The sequence below is a fragment of the Centroberyx gerrardi genome, chromosome 15 (genome assembly GCF_048128805.1).
Source record: "Centroberyx gerrardi isolate f3 chromosome 15, fCenGer3.hap1.cur.20231027, whole genome shotgun sequence".
NCBI lineage: Eukaryota > Metazoa > Chordata > Actinopteri > Beryciformes > Berycidae > Centroberyx > Centroberyx gerrardi.
This window is the reverse complement of record NC_136011.1, coordinates 14,825,833-14,845,236: the sequence shown is the minus strand read 5'-3', so window position 1 is coordinate 14,845,236 and position 19,404 is coordinate 14,825,833. Positions and strand designations below refer to the sequence as shown.

Genomic DNA, 19,404 nt, shown 5'->3' with positions numbered 1-19,404 from the left:
GTCAAGCATAGGTGAGGTGCGGACTGTCATTCATGCGCTTTGCATTGTAGCTCAGCCCCATCCTCCACGCATTCCACTCAGCTGAGAAATATGCTACCAGAGCAAAAGACATGAAAGACAACAGGAGATTAACTGTTTCCACTGGCATCAATAAGTCCCCTTTCGTGCCCTTTAATGCTGTGTTAAGATCTGTGAGCAGGCTGGTATAGATAATTGTTTAAAGAGGCGAAGGAGAATATTCCTCAGCACCACTGTCTGGCCCATCTCATTCTTTTCTCTCTCTCTCTCTGCTTTATGAGTCTATTCATGCCAGGCTGCAGGGAAGAGCAAAGGCGAAACACAAACTCCCTCCCAGAGGAAAATGTTTACATACTTGTGCATTACATATTCATGCATAAACATAAACACATGAGGCTTGTTGGCTGACTGACCCTGCTCCCCACCGCAAACTCAGTGAGAGAATTGGCAGGGCCGCGACCTCGCTAGACCTCAGAGTGATCAGATGAGAGTAAAGCATGGGAGAGAGAATAGCAGGGGAGGTAGTTGTAGTGTTGCAGTATGCAAGGGAGAAGGAGCAACTTTGTGAACTGAGTTGTTGCCCTTTGTGTCCGCAGTGTGTTGCAGTGTGTTGCAGTGCTGAAGTTTCCTAGAGGTAGGTGGTGTGAGGCAACTGACCCAGTTTCATGGTTGTTATATTGAATTGAAGGTGAGGTGCTACTGGGAGCTCCCTCTGTCAGAGGAAAAGACAAGCGGCACTGCAAAAAAAGTGTTGAACTTTACTTACACTACCAGTCAAAGGTTTGGACACATCTGATTGAATGTACTATGTTTTTCATTATCTTAAAGCCATTTTGATTGCCATTTTCATTCAACTAAAGGCTTATGCTTAAATGCTTGAAATTTGTTTCTTAGACAAATATAAATAGTGAAGTTGATGCCTATGTATGAATTTCTTTTCAAAGTCTTTGCCTTTCCATCAAGGCAAAGGGCGGCTACTGTAAAAGAATCTAAAATATAAGATAGTTTTGATTTGTTTAAATTTGTTTAACACTTTTTTGGTCAATGCATAATTCCATTTGTGTTATTTCATAGTTTTGATGTGTGTGTCCAAACTTTTGACTGGTAGTGTATGGATTGCCAGAAAAATCACCATGGGTTGTGTCACAGTCACTTTTTTGATTGTCTCCAATTAAGTATCTATGGAAATGTACATCCATGTGGCACCACAGATTAGGGGTATTATCTAGTCACAGTAGACAACAATGAAAATATTCACAAACACAATGTGAACAATCAGTAACAATTGGCACAACTCAGAGTTGGAACGCATTTCTGTGACAACTCAAAGAAAACTCAGTTCTGTAGCGATATTCTTTGTCTTGAATGGCCAATTACCAATTCCACTGCTACACCCTGTGTTAATGGGCAAAATTAGACTTAATGGTTAGGTTGACGGATGCCCTTATTAGTCACACTTGAACGGACAAAGAAACATGTTTTCACTCCCTCCCAGAAACCTGTTGTGTTCGGTGCCAGCCACTTGTGATAGCTTTAAGTGGTGCTCTGATCTAAGAGAGATAAATGAGGCTTGGGCTGGTGCCAGTGTTGGGCACAAGGTGATCCTCTCTGCCAAACAGGTTGTTGTGGGAAGAGTGAAGTTAAAGCATCCATTTTACATCATGATCTTTTGAAGTGTAGCGGCCTCTTTAATGTCCTTGTGGTATTTGCTGAGCTCATATGAACAGAACCTAACCCAACTGTAAACATTTCCGTACATAATGTACACCCTTACCTTGTACAGTCAGCTGATATCTGTACATCTGCAGTGATATGACACTAACAAACATAAACCTTTACTTTTAGCAATTTCTATGTAATTCTAGCCACACTCTAATCTCTGTACCTAGAGTAGAGTCTTCCCCTGTAGCCTGCAGGCTCCATTTACCACACGTATTTATCAGTTAACATCAATTGGCTGGTGAGCATAAACCTCATTTAAAAATTATGTTTGTTTTCATTTTCCTATCAAGTATCGTGGCTGTGTATATTCCTGTGGGATGGGGGTGTAGTCTTTTGAGTAAGGCATGATTAATGTGTGCTGTCTTGTGCAGCCCGGCTGGATGGTGCAACATCGCCACGGTCTATTGACCCTCTCTGACTCATGCAGCACACAGTAGGACCAGGCAGGCCTACCCACGACTCTTCACACAACAAAACCCCAGACCTGCTCAAACACAACAGCACATGTTCACCCGATAAATATTAGATCTATGAAATGCACATGATTTCAGGTGTTATGAATAGTTGAAGTTGATAGTGAGGTTTGTCATTGTTTCAGATCATGGTTATCACATAATCAGGAAGTATAATAAATGCAGTTATGTTGTTCATCAGACTATTTCATGTGTAAATGGCCTCAAGACTAGACTGCCTAGACCTGACACTTTTGGATATGAATCATATTAAAACTGAATTTCCATGCTTTCCATGCCAGTTTATAAATTGCACATTTGATTAACACTGAGCAGCATATGAGGGTTTAGACAAGGCCTGCCAATGACTGATGAGGCTTAAGACTGAGTCAATAATTTTGTTCATTTTGTATTTTATTAAAATAAACCATAGGCAAAACCATAACAGACTATTATTCTCCACATTTCTTTGGTTTCATTAAGCCTATAAACCTCGCATAAAAAGAATGTCATGTAGGTGTTTAGTTCTCTTACACAGGTGGACCTGATCAATAAAGATGTCTCATAAATACATAAATACCTACTAAAAACGTCAGAGCCTCGGACGGGCTTCTCGCGCGTCTTGATAGGCTACTTGCTCCCATAGGGTTTGTATAAATCCAGGCTTCCTTTCTCTTCTGTCTGGACGCTTAAAATAGATTATTATTGGCCATCATAAAAAAAACAGACTGACATAGGCTATAGATCATCCTCTAAACATGTGGAGTTCCTCAAGCACCCAGTCTTGTTTGGGGAAGCTGTTAACCTAAAATTGAATCACGGCATGACTTTAAAACATGTAACCTATTCTGGAGTACATTGAAACAACTTCCGCGGGTCTGAAGTGTGGAACTTCACCAATTTTATTCATTTAGGCTAATAATGTCCATTCTAATCAAAATAATTTTCAAATTGTTATCAAAGTGTTTGACACATGGTATAACATTCCTTTCCAAAAAGTTGGGGGGAAAATCAATTTCAACTGGCTGTTTATCTTAAAGAAATATTATGATGTTCAACTAATCACCTTTTCAAAATGTTACTAAATGAACCTGAATGAAATTCTGCCCCATGTGTATCAGAGAATAAAATTTAAACAACTCCAAATTTATTCAAACTCACGAAAGTCATAAAGTGGGAATATAGCATTATTTTCCTCGAATTAATCATTCCAAAATAGCCTAATCTCAGTCGAATTTAGGGCTTTAATAATACAAATGTATTAGATAGATAGTTTATGTAGTGTTTACTTTTAGAAATTTCATGGATGATTACTCACAGAAAATCTCAGCCAACAGTCACTTTGAGTGACATCTGCATTTTGTGAGCCAGTCATTATTGAACCACAAAGGTTTAGGCCAAGTTGTTGTCTTGTCAGTGATGCGGTAAAAGGTTGGATCAGATCACCTCCAGGCAATGATACGGCAAACAACCACCAATATAATCAGAAATCAAATATATTTTCAGAAAAAAAATCATCATATAACTTCCATCAGTTTGATACGATGTCAGACTGAAAAAGTGGGTAACCTTAATACCACATAAAAAGATGAGTTGAGGTGGGTTTACCCTCCTACCCCTGCTTAGACCGTAAAGCTGTTGTCACTGGGAGGGAAAACAAAGATAGGCCCTTTTCTTTGGAAGTAACACTTAAATGAATACAGAGTCTTTTATTGTCCGAGGTTAAGAGACTTAAATCAAGCGCTGGCCGTCAGTGCATCCCTCCACACGCCGTGCTGTGTGAGCTCCAGGGCTGGAAGCAGCAGTACAGGTAGGGGTAGTACTGGTAGGCCTGGTACAGCGGTAGAGTCACGGGGATGGGCAGTTCGTTGGCCTGGTGGTACTGCTTTTGATTGTCCCTCACCAGCACTTTGACTGCTACTTTCCTCGGTGAGCTGCACGCCGACAGCTCGGCCGCCATCTGACGCCGTTTGGTTTTATATCTCCGGTTCTGGAACCAGATTTTCACCTGGGTCTCGGTGAGTTTCAGAGCCCCCGCCAGATCGGCCCGTTCCGGCCCGGAAAGGTACCGCTGCGCGTTGAAGCGGCGCTCCAGCTCGTAGACCTGCGCGTGAGAGAAGGCCGCCCGGGAGCGCTTCTTGGTGCCGGACCTGGACTGCTGCTCGTCGGGTCTGAAGCTGCCCGTCTCCCTGTCGCGGTCTCCCTCCTCCTCTTCCTCCGCCCCCTTGCCCTGCCATTTACTCTGCTTCACACAATACTGGTCTGCACCGTCTGTGAAAGACAATATAACAATAATGTGATGCGTTATTGATCTCCTTATTGGGAAATTGTCTTTTCTCTGTCAAGGAGGTCAGAGTGCAGGATCAGCAAAAAGGCAGCGCTCCAGCAGCTGCTATAGGGACTAACTGACTTGCTCAAGGGCACTTCAGCAAGGTGCTGATGTTTATGGACACGGGGCTTGACTCCGGGTCGTCCGTTCCCGGTGTCCGGTCGGACTCTCTCTTTAACCACTATAGGCCATCCTGCCCAGTAGTAGCCTATATATCCCGATGTGAGGCCTTGATATGAAATGGTAAACAGGCGACCATTTTTACAAATAAGAAATCCTCATTAAGGTCCCACAACACGTAGGCTACTTGAAGCGATTTTCCCCCAAGCACTTGGACTGGCACTTATGACTCAACGCATCAACAGCAGTTCAATAGACTAGTCAAGACTTTGATTTACATGAAGCGGTTAGGAATCTGGCTCCTCCACTGTCCCATGGCATTATCATCTTTCTCAAGCAGACTGTGATTTTATGAATCTATGTATTTATGTATTTAACTATTATGTTATCTAAAAAATATTTTGTTCCCTTGTGGTAGGCCTATATGGTAGTAAAAAATTAAATTAAATAGCACTTAATGAAATGTGCCATAAGTCATAACTCAAAGGCCCCTCTGCGCCTGTGGCAGGGCCTAAAGATTATAGGACCCGCAAGCTCAAAGAATGCTCCTTTCGATTAATTACTGTCTCCCAATTGGATAAAATAAGAAATGTCACTCCTTCTCTAAACGTTTTCAAAATGATCCATCTTAACAAGGCATTTAGTCTATTGATTATTCAAATCTTAATTTTCTCAAAACAGGCGGAAAAAAAAAATCTGCCAATGAGGTGAGATAATTCCTCATGTTTCCAACGCAGATTTACCTTGAGTCATTTTCTTGAATCAAGAGACTTTATGTTGATAGTGGAGTGATCTGCCTAATTTCTAGATATTGCCATTTGTTGCAAAAAATAAATCTCCAAACAGGTGAAAATACATAGGAAACAAACAAAATTTGGCAGATTAGTGAAGGTGAATTTTGCGGTGTAAATCCACAAACTTCTGACTACTCCTTATTCCTCATTTGTCTCGGGATAGGAGAAAATTTGAAATTGCCCACCTTCTTTGTGCGCAGCGTACTCCGTCTCCTCTCCTGTGGATTCCTCGCTGCAGGTCTCAGGTCGGGGTTTCCCGGCAGACAGACTGAGCTCAGGAGGAAACGTTTCCAGGTGGATGCGGCTCCCATCCGCGTCTTGATGAGACAGAACAGGGACTCTCGTACCTTTCTCCTGGCCGTCTCTTCCTCCGTGCCCACCTTGCCCGGTGCAGGTGTCCGCTGTCTTCCCGGTACTGGACGGCTTCCCTCGGGCATCAGATCGTGTGGTGAGGATGTCGTTGATGGAGAAGGACGAAAAGCTTAATGTCATGGTTAAGATAAAACCAGGGATATTTGCTCACCGTGGCGTATGATTTATGTGCAGGCATCAAGAGATCAGCCACCCGAAAACAAAACCTTGTTGTCGATTCAATTGTCCACCGCTCTCTTGTCTTTTGCTCCAATGTTCTAATTGCTGTAATTTAATTGTGGTGAAGCAGCTCCAGCCTGCTAATCAACGGCCTATGTGTCAGGAGCTGTCAAATCCATATTACAATATTCTCAGTCCAGCAGCTCCAGTAAACCTTTGATAGGCTGTCTCTTCTCTCTGGCCCCTCCTCCGTACCGCCCTGCATGCTTGTCTTTGTGCGCTGCACTTTAATTGAGGACGAGGAAGATTGATTTTGCAGATAGGCTACTTCACCGAGGTGAGGTGACTTTGATTTACCTCCGTTGCAACGGTAAGGAATTGTTTTAAAAAGATAAAATGTAGCTCAATATAAGGAGTTTGTCACAGCATATAACATATGACTTTTAGTATGTAAAACATAACTTTTAGTAAGGGTACCAGTTCATTTTATTAATCGACCTGCAGTCCGGGAGATTCATTTTGACCCTGTTCTGCTTGTTAAATAAACACTGACCACCTCCAACTGTCTGATGTTAGATGAAGAGACTCCAACAGCAGCGAGACAGCAAGACTCATCATGATTCAGAAAATACACCAGAGTCGATATTGTTGACAAGTCTTGCAAAAATGGTGCTGTCTCCGTCGTTGTGTGTTTAGTAAAACGCACATTCTGTGTCTCTGGCATTCATTTCATGTAGTTTGCGGTAAGAAAATCCAATGCGTAAAGTGTCTTAAAGCGTGCGTAACGCAACTGGGAACAGACTTTCACTTTGACGTGTGGGAACTTTACAAATGTATATATTGCACACCATTGCCATTTGCCATTTATCCATTACACATGAAGTATAATATAACATATTACAGCGACCACTTGATTCGTCTGACGATGACAAAACAATTAGAATGTACATTTCTAAATTTGATCCAAACCATGATTTGATCCTAATTTTTTCCTAAATTGTATTTAAATTATCAATCTTAAATTGAATTTAAGTGATCGTTGCATTTTAGCCCATATAATAAGCCTATTCTTCCTCTCTTATAGTTTTAGTTTTAGTCCGCTTATTGTGAAGTGTAAACTGTTGCACATAATGAGATGGTCGAAACCATAATATCAATAACACCATGATGCCATCAAGACCCATTATGCACAATATGCATTATTTTAATGTGACAGAGGTGTAAAAATAATTCAGGTTGATGATGGATCTTTGTATCGGTGAGATCAGCACTTATAGCCAGTAAGACTTGTTGCTGAAACAGGTGAGTAGCGCCACCGTGTGGTCATGATGGTGGTCAGGTTACAAGTGGTGAGGAAAGACGGCTCCTCTCTCTCTGTCTCTCTCTGTCTCTCTCTCTCTCTCTCTCTCTCTCTCTCTCTCTCTCAGTCAGTCTCTTCTCTCTGTCTCTCTCTCTCTCTCTCTCTCGGTCAGTCTCCTCTCTCTCTGTCTCTCTCTCAGTCAGTCTCTTCTCTCGCTGTTTCTCTCTCTCTGCCCTCACACACACACACACACACACACACACACACACACACACATTACGCAATCTTCAAGCCTTCTCTTCATTGAGACGACGTGATGACAGATCAGTGATCTTCCTCCTCCGTGTTGTTTTGTTTGCTTGCTCTGACTAAACAGAGAAATATCTCTCTGTTTGCTGCAGCACCAATCAGCTGCAGGGTGTCAAAACATGTCTGGGTGCGAGACGTGGAAATTCTGGCGAGCAAACTTACACGTGTTCAAACCATGATATTTCATCATCACAATTCCAAAAATGTCATGATTAAATTGAGTGAAACCCTACTTGCACATTTCTATTTTATTTAAGATTGATATGTTGCTGTTAATTATCATCATTTACTTAGGCCTATAATGTACATCGTCCACTCACTCACTCATGCTAGCGCTATATGCGATTGCTTTAAAAATCTGCAGAAATCTGCATTCAGGCGCACTCAAACTTCCAATCCCCCTATCCTAAGTCTACTCCTAATGGACACGCATGCGCGCACACGCACGCACGCACTGTTTGATTGGAGCTAAAATAATTATGCTTCTTTTGTTGACATAAAACCTATTTCCATTATCTGGTGCCCCAGCGATACATCCAAACATCATGCTGCCTCCAGGAAAAGGGTTATAATAGCTAGACCTGTTCTGTATTGAGGAAAGGTTCTTAAATATTATTATGTCAAGGATCCTTAAATTAACACACATCAGGCACCTTATTACCTCCTTTAATAAGATTTTGTCCTATAGGCACCCTCACGTGCATGGGGAGATTTATGTTGTTGATTTACTGTTGAATTGTAACTATGTGGTGGTAGTAAAACCTGTAATTAGAATAGTCATTCTCTAATTGGTGCCGGACCAATCTCATTTTTTTGTGAATTAAATTACAGTTAATCTATTCCCCATTTTTTTTTTCTTATGGCTTCCTAATGAATGTCTGCCAACTTTGCCAACTTTCCCACGGGAATCATTATAGTTGCGTCTTACCTTATTTTTGTTCTCCATTATAATGTTAAAAACTACAAGATCAAATATGAACTCACTTAGGCTAAGGTAGGCCTATATGGCAAATGCCACACCTTGCCATATTCAGTTGACGCCCGTGCTGGAGGCCCCCGGACCCCACCTTGAGAACCACTGAATGGGACGGCCTGTGTTACAACTCCTCCACGCATTTTTTCTTCTCTATATTTGGGCCTTCGGTCTTTTGTGAGCTCCTTGAGTGGTTGCCATTGGAGACTTTGTTTTGGGAAACTCCACGCCTCGCGCTGGGATGAGCCGAGCTGCTATCTTTGGAAGCAGCAGATAGAGATCGCAGCGCCTGTCAGAGCCGCCGCGGCCAGGCCGCGTCCTCAGGCATCGCCGTCCTGTCGCCAGCTCTATTTACACTAGGGACTCTCCAGCACTTAGGCTGACACCAGGTATGTCCTACCGGCAGTGCAGTAGCCAGGGGAAGTGGCCAGTGAGGCTATCAGAGGAGACAAACACTTTGTTTACGTTGCCATTCATCTCCATTAATAGTGTCTGCGTATTCGACCATGCCTAGGAGGTGAGGGCGTTTGTTTAAGAGTGTGTGTGTGTGTGTGTGTGTGTGTGTGTGTGTGTGTGTGTGCGTGCGAGTGTGAGTGAATGAGTGAGTGAATGATGTAGGCTATATATTCAGAATATTGAATAATCTTTAACAAATTGTACGTAAATGACAATAACAAACACCAACATTATAATCATTTTACGTTATTATTATGATGATTATTATGATTATTGTTATGATTATTATGAGTATTATTATTTTATTCTTTATGTCTTTTACCCCGACCCTTCAAAAAATATTAAATATATATATATATATATTATCCAAAAATATTGACTATCCAGAGCTGGGTTTGTTGCTGTGGGTCCTGAGGAGGACGCTGGCTGTCTGGTTAATGTCCATCTGTGAATCCTGACCGGACATTAGCGCGCCTCTACATTCTCTCTGTTTCTGGTTCTTGTCTCAGACCCAACTCCGCTACGAGCTTTCTCACAGACAAAACTGCGTGCTTGGCTTCAGAAACGACTCGAAACTATCCTCGAGGAATAACTTGAAGCCAATTTTTATTTATTTGAGTTTCCCCATTCAGATTCATATGAATGTCGAAATGCAATATAGCGCGCTGGCTCCAAACAGCAACAGGAACATCCCATTGGGGCTAAAGACAACTCATCTTGTTATCACAGTGAATTCATAACATTCATAAATATGTTTTAATAGAACTGTTATGAACACACAGACACACACGCATACACACACACACACACACACACACACACACACACACAAATCGAAAATGTAAAGGCACAGTACAGTCCAGACATTAGTGTCATTATGTTGTTTTTTTATATTTTCATTGTAAGGCAAGCTTATAAAACAGTCTTCTCAAACAAGCGTCAGTTTTAATCAACTGATTGATGTCACTCCATGTCACTCATTTTGTATTATAGGCTACTAAAAAAAATCTGATACTGGCCAAACACTTTATAGAAAGCTTCATAAAGCTGCTTTATAGGCCTCGTAGAAACTGAGTTCTGTATCGCTAATGTTGTTTCTTGTAATGAATGGGACTCTCAAGAAGGATAATAGGTCTATTGAGGCCAATGATTAATTATCTTAATGATAAAAAAAAAAAAAACTAGTGTCTGTTTTCGGGATCATTTCCATGTATTTTCCCTTGATCTGCGTCGTACATCCATTTTGAAACAACACCGTAGATTACACTCAGTCTTTGCTCATGGGCAACATTCACTCCAGCAATCAAAAATCCAACAGTAGGTTTACTGAACAGTTTAACAACTTTTTCGTAACGGATTGGCTCAGAAAAAAAAATGTTCATACAATATGGTTCATATCTCAGTCGACGGGTAAGCGCGTGGAGTTTCCTTACAGCGCTGCAGAAGGGCCTCTCCCTCTCTCTCTTATCTGTTGGAGATACTGGCCTTTAACTTTTATAATGAAATAATAGTTCCATTGCATTAAATGAACAGGTATAGATGGCGGTCATCCCAGAGAAGTCTCTCAAAGCTGCATTGTGGGCAAATTACAAAATGAGACTGCGCTACCATGCCCGGATGCCTTGCAGAGTTCCTTGGCAGGGTGTGACCACCGGGCCTTGGGGCGCCTGGGTTTGGGACTGCGCACCAAGGTTTCCTAAATTCATATTCATAAACGCATTAGCGGCGGTGTTGCTGGGCGGCAGAGCAGGTAAACTAGAGTAAGTACAAGAGTAAGTATTAGAATACACCGAGTTGTTGTAGCTGTAGGCTGGATAGCCGTTGTAACTGTATGGGTTTGGAGCTCCGACTGTGTAAGAAGCGTTATAGTTCTGGGATCCAGTGAGACAAGGCCTCCCGTCCCGGACCAGCACCGGGACGGCCACCCTCCTGGGCGGCGGCGGGTGGTGGTGGTGATGATGACCCGCCATCTCCAGAGTCTTGTCCTGCCGCTGCCTTTTGCATTTGTACCTCCTGTTCTGGAACCAGATCTTGACCTGGGTGGAGGTGAGCTTCAGGGAGCTGGCCAGGTGCTCCCGCTCCGGGGCGGACAGGTAGCGCTGCTGCTTGAAGCGCCGCTCCAGCTCGAACACCTGGGCCTGGGAGAAGAGCACGCGCGGTTTCCTCCTGGTCCTCTGCTGCTTGGTGGCGGGTTTCTCGGAGTCCGCCTCCTCACACTCGCCCCGCATCACTGCACCGCAGCTCTCTGAGGGCAAAAGGGAAAGCTGTAATTATGCATCACTGGTACAACAAGGCATGTTAATTATGCATTATTCATTTTGAAACATTTATGCAACACTTCGTTCATTCCTATTCTCACCACACTGAAAAATATCCATCTTAATAAGTAATTTAATGCAGGCCTATTGAGCGTTAAAACGTTAAAGACAAACAACAAATCAGGCTTCCCAAGCAAATACTTTTTTTCCAAGATTTTCAAGATCTTAATTATGTTTTTGTGATCTGCCTTATTGCCTTATTTCAACATATTGACCTTTATTTCTCTAAAATTCCCCAAACAAGTGAAACTGCATTGGATTCAATAGGAACTGTCTCACCTATAGCATTTTTCACTTGTTTTAAGAAAAATAAGACTTGAATATGAGAATAAATGACTCATTAAGTTGAACATTTTTGCAGGGCATACTAAAGGTTAAAGTGGTGGTTAAGTGTTTACAAAGTGGCCTTAATTGAAAGAGTAAATGAGAAAGAATGTTTGAAAAATAAAATTTCACTGAATCTGTGATGAGCATTAAAGATGGCGCATATTTCGACAACCATGAATAGCGCTTGGCAATTAAATTTGCATGCAAATGTGTTTTCTGTCGTTTATATCAAGATTTCCATGGCAATCAATGGTAATGTAACTGCGCATCAAATATAATTTATTATAAAAATGCCTGGGAAAATGTGAGTCAAGCATTCAAAACAGATAAGCACTCGTGCCTATCTGTTTTGAATGCTTATCTTGTAGGCTACTTATTAGGGATTAGGGATTTACGCAGGTTGCTTTAAATAAATATAAATACATGAAAACAGATAAAAACAACACTTAAAAATGTCAGCAAGCATTATGTTGCCCAATGTATAGTTTAATTGTAAATTAAGAAAATAGAACAATACTTAGGCTATCGTTTATTACATAGGCTTCAATTGTGTATGGCAAGGTGTGGCACTCGCCATACCTTAGCCTCAGTGAGTCCAAATTTGATCTGGTAGTTTTTATCATTAACCAACAGCATAAATCAGGCAAATGTATTCACCTATAAATTTATTTGGAAATCATAAATAAAAATAATAATAATAATAATAATAATAATAAAAAGGAAGAAAGAAAACCACATCATGGGATTCAGGACCAATATTCCCTCTATGCGCGTTTGGTGATCTAATAACTTATCACATTGATCAAAAAATATTATCTTGTCAGTTATCAGTAATTGTTCCACTTGTCCCGAAAACTTAGTTGATTAAAGTGGGTTAAGTTTAGGTGGCAATTTTAACGGGATTTGCAAATGTTTTATAGTTTAGTGGTCTGACGTCCCTGATTTACTATATTCTATTCCAGGCCTAACCGGCATCTGGGTCCTCCTGCTATGTTTATGAATACTATTAAAAATAACAACAATCGTTACGCATTCCAAATAACAGTTCAATTATGAATGAAGAAAATTAAACATCATTTACTAAATTGTACTCACTGGTATCCGGGTCTTCCTGCTCGGTTTCCAGCCGCAGGTCTGCCGCGTGGCTCTGCACCGAGTTGGTGAACATCTCCCCCGGCAGACCGGACTCCGCCAGTCGCTCCTGTACCGTCAGCGTGTTGAGGTACGACATCCTCTCCTCGCTCTCCGAGAGGCCGGAGCTGATGGGACTCGGACTGTCCCTACCGGCCAGCATGCAGGAGGGGGGCGAATGAGAGCGGAACGCTTTGTTTTGGAAAGGTCCCGGTTGTGACAGCGCACCGGAGAGACCGAGGCGAGAGATAAACTGGAGCTGGTGCTGCTGGGATTGTTGTTGCAACTCTAGCTTCAGAATGTCCTTGACAGAAAAAGGCGTGGTAGATGAAGTTATGACTGGACTGGGAAGCATTATTACCACCGAAAGGGAAATGACAGCAGATAACCAATCGTCAACAGCTCCAAAATGGGATCTATTTGTCTCCGGACCGCGCGTAAAAGCAGTAAATACCCCGTGCGTAAAAGTAAAGAATGGTTGCGCACTGCTTGTTTTTCATGCACACCGAGGAGGACTGGCCTTCTTTTAGATGTGACATCCCTCTCCTTTGGCTGTGTGTCTATAGCTGGAGGGCTGAGAGAGACGTCGTTCCTGTTTGGTTGGCTGAATCCAGTTATCTACAGAAAGAGCCGGGTCAGCCAAGATGCAGTCCTCTCCCTTTCAGTGACGTCCTGATGCGGGGGAGGGATTGATGTTCTCTCTCTCTCTCTCTCTCTCTCTCTCTCTCTCTCTCTCTCTCTCTCTCTCTCTCTCTCAGGAAGACATATAGGCCTAATTTATGAAATAATGTTAACATCATCGACTATCGACTCCCCACCTCTACAGACTGTTTAAGGTAAGGGAGTTTTGATTACATGCTTGTTGTTATCCTAAGGCCTGCAAAAGCAAATAAAAGAAAATAGCATCATATTAATTTTGTATAATTAGAAATTGGCCTATAGTCAGAATGCCAAAAGTCTTTAGTCTTGGTGGGATATAATTGGTCGAGAGTTAATCCAGTCATTTGAATACCATTTATTATCTTCTTGTTTCCGCTGGAGAAACTCTTGGCTCCACGAGCATCGCAATTCTTCCCATCATCACATACGAGGGTTTCAAGATTACGCATATCTTTGTTTCCTGTCTAGGCCATCCTCGGATAAGATAATAAGGGTGAGTGTGGGAAATGAGATAAAATTTGTAGTCCAAGAAGGCATGGAGAATATATTTTAGGCCTTTGTCGTTTATTTATGTCTCTTCATCAATTTGAGAACGTTGTAGGGATTTTTCCACACCAAAATTAGGCAGCGATCGTGCTTTCCCTTGACATCAGGCCAGTATATTCACCGAAAAAAATAAAATAAAAATAAATCTGTGAGAAAATAAAAAAAATTAAATTGGTAAGTAATTCCATGAAATTGAACAAAAGCCCAAAGTATAGCCCTTCGTTACTTCTAGCTTGTTTTTAGCTACAAAATAGATTTATTATATAGAATTGCATGGGAAAATCCCTCTCAAAATAAGAAATGGCATAATAATAATAATAATAATAATAATAATAATAATAATAATAATAATAACAATAATAATAATAATAATAATATACTTATGGTTCTATTTTGTCTGATGCGGTAGCAGCAGAAATGTGGCAAAATCTTATTGTCAGCCGTTGCAAAACTTTTTGTGCGTCCCCTGGAAAGTTCATAAGTTTATTTTGGACAGAAAATGCATAAAATAAGCCAGTTGGCTCAATTATCCGTTTAGTTTCTGCTTCTGTCTCCAGCAGCAGGAGTAGCCTACCATCATAAAAAAAAAAAAGGTTTGCAGTTGTCCAGCCAGCATGTTGCTGTGGCATTTTTTTTTTTTTATTTATAAAATGATGTGACAAACCGCTGGTGAATTTTACCTGAGGGCCAAAGGGCAAACATGTTGAAATGGGACACCTCTGTTCTGGTCGCCTATCTGTGGCCAAGGGCAGGCGCCAGGGTCTGAAGGCCTATTGCTCCTAAACCGTGTGGAAAGAAAAGGAGGGCATGCCGAGATAATCTCATCCGCTCACCATCAACAAGGCGCTGTTTAGATTAGGGTAGCGTCTTCCCCTCTTCTCAAGATCTATGTCTTTAAAATGGTCCATTTAAGTGGAGTGGAAAAGCAGGGAAAGGCATCGGGACGGGGGGGGAAATAGGCATTAGTGTACACAAGGCTTAGTAATTCCAAATGTGCGCCCTCACAATTTAAATGGACATTTTGGATGGTCTTTGTGCGTGCGCGCTGGGACCCCGACAGTTTGGACTGATTATAGCAGTATCATTGAACATTTTCAAAGACACTATTTGATTGCCTATTATAGTGGCAATTTTGCGCGAGTTAGGTGGAATTTATTGGACGACGTAAGTGGAATTTTTTGCGTCGTAAAATTCTACCAAAAAGGCAGTTAATCAATCTGTTTCCCAAATATTTATTCAAATCTGTTTACTGAGTGAAAAGATGACGTCGAGGATCTGGCTTGTCATACACGAGATCTAAACTGTGTGTTAAGTGCAGATAATGGTTGTTATCAGCTATATCACTGGAGGCGTCAGGGTTTGGGATGCAAAGTGTGATACAGGCTAATGGATATAACAGCGAAAGCCTTGTTTCTGTCTGCGATGCCATCTCGGCTTTATAACATTATGGGTTTAGAGAGAAAATTATTGTTGACGTTAATTTGAAAATTTGTTTAAAGAATGTTCAAACTGTTGCACAGTCTTTAGTCTGGTTTATAATCCATGGCAACCCAAAACCCAACGTCACGGGTCAGAGACGCAGGTTACTCCACTAATGGTGCAATTAGCTTTGCAGTCACACACACACACTCACGCACAACACACACACACACACACACACACACACACCCTGTTACGGGTTGCCTACTGACCATCACTGGTCTTCGCGTGCCACCGGCAGCCCAAACGTGGCCAAACGCAGAAGCGTGTTTACGGAGCGGAAGAGTCTGTATCCGGCCTGTAACAAAACCCAGACTCCCTAAAGAGTGTCAAGGAGCTGCTCGGTGCTGAATGCGACCTTCCAATACATCATCTTCATTTCAGAATCATCACGATAAGCTGGGTAAGGTCAAGCCCAGATAGAGGCCAGCACGGCCAAGAACAAGACTGTGAAATAGGCCAAGTGGAGTTTCTTTTTTCTTTTTTTTTTTTTTAAATTTTGCAGGCCCAACACACAATATAAAGCATACAATACAACTGAGACAAATTATGCAAAACTATTTTCTGTTTTTAGGCAGCCATATTTCAACCATTCCTCTTAACTCAGTTTCTGGTGGGTTCTTGGGAGTTGGTGACTTGCCAGGCAATGCTGAACGTGTTTGTTCTTGCTCTCCTCTCTCTTCTCTCTCTCTCTCTCTCTGTCTCTCTCTCTCTGGCAGGCTAACCTGTTTGAAGCAGTCTCTTCTCTGCAGAGTGACAGGTGTATAGTTCTATCTGTGCTCGTGGGCCTGGAAAACCAAAACCACTTGGAGATGGAGGCCTGAATCCTCGCTAAGACAGCAGATCCCTAAACACAGCTAGGAGCCTTGATGACTTGGTAATGACTCTGTAATCATCTGTCCTCCCTGGTCTCTACTGCTAGAATGGCAGGTGCCCATTGGTATCTGTTGTTTTCACTACAGTAGTAAACTCTGCTTAAAAGTATCATCACCTCCTATGTCTGTGGGTGTACCGTATATGTGTGTGTGTGTGTGCCAGGCTGTGTGTGTGTATTGAATGAAAGGATGTGTTTTATTATGACTTGACTGAGCTTTGCAGAGGAGCACTTAACATCTTTTCAGCAAGGCGCTGGCTGTTTACAGGTGTTCCTCCAAGAGCCTAGATGTCTAATGAGGAACTGAAGTATGACTGCCCCATTTGTCTTCCAATAAGCACGATAAGCCAATAAAAACAATAGATTATTACATTAGGAAAAATAGATTAGCTTGAGTGTGTCTGCACAATTTGTTTTCCACGTTGCGAGTGTGTGAGTGGGTTATCTAATAGGGTGTGATAGTCTTGGTAGCTTTTCCCCAACATGAGGCATTGGGAGAGCGTGACGCACTGTGGGAGCGATGACGGCAGAAAGATTAAAGGAACTTCACATAGGATAAAACACAATTATACACAGTTACAGCAGAGTTATATGCATGCCTCGATGTTATGCATGTAGGTACAAAGTCATTGTTATTATAATGCACTTTCCTTTTCCCTTTTCTTTCATGGTCATCAGTAATAATGGCAAAGGCCCAAACCGTTGTGTGTCAGTAATGGCTCAGTTCTCCTGGGTCCCGGAAGGTGAGTCTTATCAGCAGCCCATGTGAGGGTGTCAGTAGCCAGGACCTAGACTCTGCTATTGTGCCCCTGCCTGGGCCCGGGTGACGGATGACAGCTCCTTCTCTCTGGAGGAAATGAGGAGGCCGGAGGGGAGCCTGGGGCCAGATTTTGTAGCACGACCCCGCTCTCGCCCACTTACCGTGGGCTCCAAAAGCGGCAAGTATTCGACAATGGTGGGCCTGAAGTGATCGCTAACTCGCATGTTGCGGCGGTCCCTCTGGGCTCATTGTGTTAACCAGGTTAGGAAAAGATATCCTAATTAGGAAGTGTGTTTGAAAGACGGTGAGCGGGCGATGTGTTTGAGCACCGCTGCCCTGCTCTGTGTATCAAGGGGTTCCGTCTGACTCGGAGTCCGTGAGAGGAGGAAGTGAGGTCAGGCCAGTCTGGGTCCCCTGCCCCTTGCCCTCCCCTGGGTCTCATAAATTAGCCGGCTGTAATTCTCTCCCAGACGGCCTTGCTCCAGCAGGTGTGTGTTTGTATATATGAGCGCTAACAGGGGATGTGAGGGCTGTAATGTCTGTGATCTACGGTGTTGGGAATGTAGTTTGGAAGGAAACATGCAACCTAAATATGCTTATCCTCTCTGCTGCCATGCAGGCCATGTAGATAAAGATACTGCAGGGAAGCGGGTTTTCGGTGAATAGGATGTGTGGGCCCGGGGTCATATTTGACCAATTGTGGGAGAAAAAAACAAAAAAAACAAAGGTTGCATCAAGTTCAGCTTGTTACTGGCACGCAGGGACGGTTAGAGATTTGGTCTAACTTGGCTGTTGTGGCTCTCTTGGGAAAGACAGTGTTGCTATAATATGAATGCATGCATGCATCCAGGCTTCAAGAGGTAAACATCCTTGTGAGAAAATGCTAGTGTCTCTCCAGCGATCAGAGTGGCATCTTTATCAAAGTGACAGTTTGTTTTGGCAAAACTCTGACTTCTTAGGCATAAGGTTCGCTTTCTGTAAATAATAACTGGGAGAAATACATGTGTTGTTCTCTTTATATTTAGTCATTATAACTTCATAGACCAGGAATAATCTTTCAGTTAGTAACAACATTGATGCTGTTTCAGTCTTCACTGTTGCTGCTGACACTGTTGAGTTAGCACTGCCAGCGGTTCAGGCTGCATGCTGCCATAATGAGCAGGGAGACTGTCCTTCAACTGGAGCAGCTGAGCTCAAGCCCCAATGTCAGCAAGCAGATAAGTTTATCTAATGGATGTAGTCAGTTTTCTTGTCACCCGTCATGTTCGCTACTATTTGTTTTAACTATTCACGGAGACATAAAGTGAGCGGTGAGGGTAAAAATTCAGACATGATTCTTCTGCTTCCTGTCTTTGTTTCGCTGCATGCATATCTGTATAAAGGTCTGGAGAGCCTGAGCTGGCCAAAGGAGCACATCAATCAGTTAGAATAGTGCACTGTTAGACCTTGTGTTTTTGGTTCCACCCATTTCATCCTATTAGGATGAAGGTCATACCAGTGAAAAACAGTGAGTTGCATGTTAGCAAACCTATACAGTTTAGAATGCTTGTCACGACCAAATAAATAAAATATTTGATCAAATGACAAAATAATACCCATTCATAAACATAGACCAAGCACAGTTTTTTTTTTTTAGTTACTGGGAGAAAACAGAGATACTGATTCTGACAGTGATGTTGTCTTAGCCAATATCTCAGACATGCTGTATGGCATTTGTCTTCTCCCATGTTGAGTCAACATATGTAAACCCCATGTTGCTTCTTCCCCCTCATGGTTTGTAACTATGGCAACAATGTTTGTTGGTGTCACATTCATACACTGCTTGGATATTTGAACATTTCTTGCTTTGCATTTGCACCACCAAAAACAACTTAAACAGCCTAGGGCCAATAGTGATGCCTGAGACTCTGTGTTTGCCTAGGTAACTGTGGTATTATCTGCAAAAATAGAATTTGCATTTTCATTTGAATCCCCTAATCCCAGCTCCTTCACTCAGGTGGTTATCTGGACACGTTCAGTTACTCATGTTAGTCCAGGTGTGCATGTTTTAGTTTCAGATCTAAACAAAGAGAAAAGTGCAGAAGCTTGCATGTACACCATCTTATGATCAATATTGCACAAAAAAATAATGTCAGGTTACTACATGGAACACACACATGAATGCACACACACATAAACACACATGCCGGAATGCAGTCAGACACACAGTGAGGCTGTACAAAGCGCTGCTGTGTGTTACTGCATGCACGCTCCATCAGTCATTGGACTACACAGAGAGAAACAGGGAGGTCCTGTGCTCTTTGTT

The 19,404-nt window shown here is 42.3% G+C and overlaps 2 protein-coding genes across 2 annotated transcripts; both read right to left on the bottom strand.

Moving 5' to 3' along the window:
* Nucleotides 1-1,703: 1,703 nt before the first annotated feature.
* Nucleotides 1,704-6,127, bottom strand: nkx3.3 (NK3 homeobox 3). Its single transcript, XM_071904459.2, has 2 exons — nucleotides 5,621-6,127; nucleotides 1,704-4,463 (listed from the first exon to the last, which is right to left on the bottom strand). The coding sequence occupies exons 1-2, from the start codon at nucleotides 5,925-5,927 to the stop codon at nucleotides 3,943-3,945; spliced, it is 828 nt and encodes a 275-aa protein (XP_071760560.2). The 5' UTR covers nucleotides 5,928-6,127; the 3' UTR covers nucleotides 1,704-3,942.
* A 3,480-nt stretch (nucleotides 6,128-9,607) lies between these two features.
* Nucleotides 9,608-13,381, bottom strand: nkx2.3 (NK2 homeobox 3). Its single transcript, XM_071904480.2, has 2 exons — nucleotides 12,745-13,381; nucleotides 9,608-11,249 (listed from the first exon to the last, which is right to left on the bottom strand). Exons 1-2 carry the CDS (start codon nucleotides 13,133-13,135, stop codon nucleotides 10,609-10,611), a joined length of 1,032 nt encoding a protein of 343 aa, XP_071760581.1. The 5' UTR covers nucleotides 13,136-13,381; the 3' UTR covers nucleotides 9,608-10,608.
* Between the last annotated feature and the right edge of the window lie 6,023 nt (nucleotides 13,382-19,404).